The sequence below is a fragment of the Lampetra fluviatilis genome, chromosome 67, assembly GCF_964198595.1.
Source record: "Lampetra fluviatilis chromosome 67, kcLamFluv1.1, whole genome shotgun sequence".
NCBI lineage: Eukaryota > Metazoa > Chordata > Hyperoartia > Petromyzontiformes > Petromyzontidae > Lampetra > Lampetra fluviatilis.
Window position 1 is genome coordinate 2,157,359 of NC_136341.1, and position 5,000 is coordinate 2,162,358.

The 5,000-nt window shown below is 58.8% G+C and overlaps 1 protein-coding gene across 7 annotated transcripts in view; it reads right to left on the minus strand.

Annotated features, from left to right (window-relative positions):
* Nucleotides 1-5,000, minus strand: part of LOC144952365 (disks large homolog 1-like) — a 209,621-nt gene that overhangs the window by 6,643 nt on the left and 197,978 nt on the right. For all 7 annotated transcript variants that reach the window (XM_078882753.1, XM_078882750.1, XM_078882749.1 and 4 more), the window contains 2 exons: nt 2,916-3,088; nt 1,736-1,845 (listed from right to left, as the gene is read on the minus strand). In XM_078882753.1, the coding sequence (XP_078738879.1) occupies nt 1,736-1,845; nt 2,916-3,088 (283 nt within the window). The remainder of the gene's footprint in view (nt 1-1,735; nt 1,846-2,915; nt 3,089-5,000) is intronic.

The following is a 5,000-nucleotide window of genomic DNA, read 5'->3' on the forward strand; positions in this document are numbered from 1 at the left end:
GTGTGGCGTGTGTGGCGTGTGTGGCGTGTGTGTGTGTGGTGTGTGTGGCGTGTGTGGCGTGTGTGGCGTGTGTGGTGTGTGTGGCGTGTGTGGCGTGTGTGGCGTGTGTGGCGTGTGTGGCGTGTGTGGCGTGTGTGGCGTGTGTGGCGTGTGTGGCGTGCGTGGCGTGCGTGGTGTGCGTGGTGTGCGTGGTGTGTGTGGCGTGTGTGGTGTGTGTGGTGTGTGTGGTGTGTGTGGCGTGTGTGGAGTGTGTGGAGTGCGTGGCGTGTGTGGTGTGTGTGGTGTGTGTGGTGTGTGTGGCGTGTGTGGTGTGTGTGGCGTGTGTGGAGTGTGTGGAGTGTGTGGCGTGTGTGGTGTGTGTGGTGTGTGTGGTGTGTGTGGCGTGTGTGGTGTGTGTGGTGTGTGTGGTGTGTGTGGCGTGTGTGGAGTGTGTGGCGTGTGTGGTGTGTGTGGTGTGTGTGGTGTGTGTGGTGTGTGTGGCGTGTGTGGAGTGCGTGGCGTGTGTGGTGTGTGTGGCGTGTGTGGAGTGCGTGGCGTGTGTGGTGTGTGTGGCGTGTGTGGCGTGTGTGGTGTGTGTGGCGTGCGTGGTGTGTGTGGTGTGTGTGGCGTGTGTGGAGTGTGTGGCGTGTGTGGTGTGTGTGGTGTGTGTGGCGTGTGTGGTGTGTGTGGCGTGTGTGGTGTGTGTGGCGTGTGTGGCGTGTGTGGTGTGTGTGGTGTGTGTGGCGTGTGTGGTGTGTGTGGTGTGTGTGGTGTGTGTGGCGTGTGTGGAGTGCGTGGCGTGTGTGGTGTGTGTGGTGTGTGTGGTGTGTGTGGCGTGTGTGGTGTGTGTGGTGTGTGTGGCGTGCGTGGTGTGTGTGGCGTGTGTGGTGTGTGTGGCGTGTGTGTGTGGTGTGTGTGGTGTGTGTGGCGTGTGTGTGTGGTGTGTGTGGTGTGTGTGGCGTGTGTGGCGTGCGTGGCGTGTGGTGTAGTGGTTAGCGCTACGCTGCGCTACGAACCCGGCGACCCGAGTTCGATTCCCGCTCACGGCCAACACCACCGGTGACGATTCTCTAAACCGGTCCTGGGCCTCCCCTAGATCCATATTCTTGTTTTTAAAATCCTTTATATTAAGTTCGCTTGCTTGCTTGCTTGCTTACGACCGTGCAAATCTTTCGGTCGTTTTTTAACCCACTTCCCGTGATCCAATCGAGCTGACATTTTGCACACAGACTCGTTATGCGTGACAATTTATGTTCGTGAAAATATTTTCCAAAATGTTACACTTTTTAGGACAAAAATATTATATTTAATTGCCAATTGCTTAATGGTGCAATGCAATCATCTGACCCATAGGTGGCAGCCATCTCAAGCCAGAGGACGAGAGGACTCTAGCCGCCACGCATATAAAGGATTTATAGTGAAAAACTTTGTTTTTACAGGTTATACTTGTTTTCGGTAAAGTCACGTAGTTAAAAAAATTTAAATTAATAAAAGTAAAATAAAATAATTTACATTTTTTTACCTACGTGACTCCCCTAGATCGACTCAGCCTCAAACGAGTACCTGGTGCAGCGGTGTGTAGTAAACATCGCCACCGGGGAGACAAAGGCGGCCGGGCGTGGTGCTGGCCACCCACCCCCTCGTGTGCCGTTCCGGCCTTCATAGGTGCTACTCGCTAACAGCACTTGCCCCTACAGTCTGTTACAGGCTACACGGGGGACCTTTGTCTTTGTCTTTGTCGTGCGAGCGTGCTCACAGGATGTTCTCCGTGCTCATGGGCTTGATGAAGATGGCGACCGGGTAGAGCTGTGCGATCTGCAGACGCTTGATGGCGTTGCCCGACACGTCCAGGATGCAGTGCTTGCCCTGCACGCCGGGGTCGCGAGGAGATGTTGACTACCTCGCCTGGTCTACAGGAGGTCTGCGTCTCTCTCATCATCATCATCACGGTGGCTAGGAGATGTTGACTACCTCGCCTGGTCTACAGGAGGTCGTAGGTTCGATCCCGACCCTGACGATGCCTGCTGCTGCTGTATACGTGGAGTCTGTGTCTCTCTCATCATCATCATCACGGTGGCTAGGAGATGTTGACTACCTCGCATGGTACGCAGGAGGTCTGTGTCTCTCTCATCATCATCACGGTGGCTAGGAGATGTTGACTACCTCGCCTGGTCTACAGGAGGTCTGCGTCTCTCTCATCATCATCATCACGGTGGCTAGGAGATGTTGACTACCTCGCCTGGTCTACAGGAGGTCTGTGTCTCTCTCATCATCATCACGGTGGCTAGGAGATGTTGACTACCTCGCCTGGTCTACAGGAGGTCTGCGTCTCTCTCTCATCATCATCACGGTGGCTAGGAGATGTTGACTACCTCGCATGGTACGCAGGAGGTCTGTGTCTCTCTCATCATCATCACGGTGGCTAGGAGATGTTGACTACCTCGCCTGGTCTACAGGAGGTCGTGGGTTCGATCCCGACCCCGACGATGCCTGCTGAGTGTGGTGGTGGTGGTGATGGCGGTGGTGGTGACGGTGGTGGTGACGATGGCTGTGGTGATGGTTGTGGTGGTGGTAGTGATGATGGCTATGGTGGTGACGATGACTGAGATGGTTGTGGTGGTGACGATGGCTGTGGTGGTGGTGACGATGGCTGTGATGGTGGTGACGATGGTTGTGGTGGTGGTGGTGGTGGTGACGATGGTTGTGGTGGTGGTGGTGACGATGGTTGTGGTGGTGGTGGTGATGACTGTGGTGGTGGTGGTGACGATGGCGGTGGTGGTGACGATGGCTGTGGTGGCGAGTGTGATGATGGTGATGACTGTGGTTGTGGTGGTGGTGGTGACGATCGCTGTGGTGATGACGATGGCAGTGGTGGTGGCGGTGGCGGTGGCTGTGGTTGTGGTGATGACTGTGGTGGTGCCGAATTGGCCCGGCACCTTCTCGGCGACGTTGTGCACGCTCTGCACGCTGGTGCCGTACAGGTGCCCGTTGTACTGCCCCGCCTCGATGAACTTGTGCTCCTGGATGTCGCGCTCCATCTGCTCGCGCGTCGCCACAAAGTGGTAGTCGCGCGTGTCCACCTCGTAGTCTCGCTTGGGGCGCGTCGTGTCTGGGAGACGCGGGCAGAGAGAGAGACACGGTGAGAGAGAGACACGGTGAGAGAGACACGGGGAGAGAGAGATGGGGAGAGTGGAGACACAGGTGGAGAGAGACACGGGGAGACGGAGAAATGGAGAGAGACACGGGGAGAGTGAGAGACACGGGGAGAGTGAGAGACGGTGAGAGAGACACACGGGGAGATGGGGAGAGAGAGACACGGGGAGAGAGAGACACGGGGAGAGAGACACGGGGAGAGAGACACGGGAAGAGAGACACGGGGAGAGAGAGACACACGGTGAAACACGGGGAGACACGGGGGGAGAGAGACACGGGGAGAATGAGACACGGGGAGACGGGGAGAGACACGGGGAGAGAAAGATGGGGAGACAGACACGGGGAGAGAGACACGGGGAGAGAGACACGGGGAGAGAGACACGGGGAGAGAGAGACACACGGTGAGATACGGGGAGACACGGGGGGAGAGAGACACACGGTGAGACACGGGGAGACACGGGGGGAGAGAGACACGGGGAGAGTGAGACACGGGGAGACGGGGAGAGACACGGGGAGAGAGAGATGGGGAGACAGACACGAGGAGAGAGACACGGGGAGAGAGACACGGGGAGAGAGACACGGGGAGAGAGAGACACACGGTGAGATACGGGGAGACACGGGGGGAGAGAGACACGGGGAGAGAGAGACACGGGGAGAGAGAGACACACGGTGAGACACGGGGAGACACGGGGGGAGTGAGACACGGGGAGACGGGGAGAGACACGGGGAGAGAGACACGGGGAGAGAGACACGGGGAGAGAGACACGGGGAGAGAGAGACACGGGGAGAGAGAGACACGGGGAGAGAGAGACACGGGGAGAGAGATACGGGGAGAGACGTGGAGAGAGACACGGGGAGACGGGGAGAGACACGGGGAGAGAGACACGGGGAGAGAGACACGGGGAGAGAGAGACACGGGGAGAGAGAGACACGGGGAGAGAGAGACACGGGGAGAGAGACACACGGGGAGAGAGAGACACGGGGAGAGAGAGACACGGGGAGAGAGAGACACGGGGAGAGAGAGACACGGGGAGAGAGAGACACGGGGAGAGAGAGACACGGGGAGAGAGACACGGGGAGAGAGACACGGGGAGACGGGGGAATGGAGAGAGACACGGAGAGAGAGACACGGGGAGAGAGAGACACGGGGAGAGAGAGACACGGGGAGAGAGACACGGGGAGAGAGACACGGGGAGAGAGACACGGGGAGACGGGGAGAGAGAGACACGGGGAGACGGGGAGAGAGAGACACGGGGAGAGAGACACGGGGAGAGAGACACGGGGAGAGAGACACGGGGAGAGAGACACGGGGAGAGAGACACGGGGAGAGAGAGACACGGGGAGAGAGAGACACGGGGAGAGAGAGACACGGGGAGAGACACGGGGAGAGAGACACGGAGAGAGACACGGGGAGAGAGACACGGGGAGAGAGACACGGGGAGAGAGACACGGGGAGACGGGGAGAGAGAGACACGGGGAGACGGGGAGAGAGAGACACGGGGAGAGAGACACGGGGAGGCGGGGGAATGGAGAGAGACACGGAGAGATACACGGGGAGAGACGTGGAGAGAGACACGGGGAGAGAGACACGGGGAGAGAGAGACACGGGGAGAGAGACACGGGGAGAGAGACACGGGGAGAGAGACACGGGGAGAGAGACACGGGGAGAGAGAGACACGTGGAGAGAGAGACACGGGGAGAGAGAGACACGGGGAGAGAGACACGGGGAGAGAGAGACACGGGGAGAGAGAGACACGGGGAGAGAGAGACACGGGGAGAGAGAGACACGGGGAGAGAGAGACACGGGGAGAGAGAGACACGGGGAGAGAGACACGGGGAGAGATGTGGAGAGAGACACGGAGAGAGAC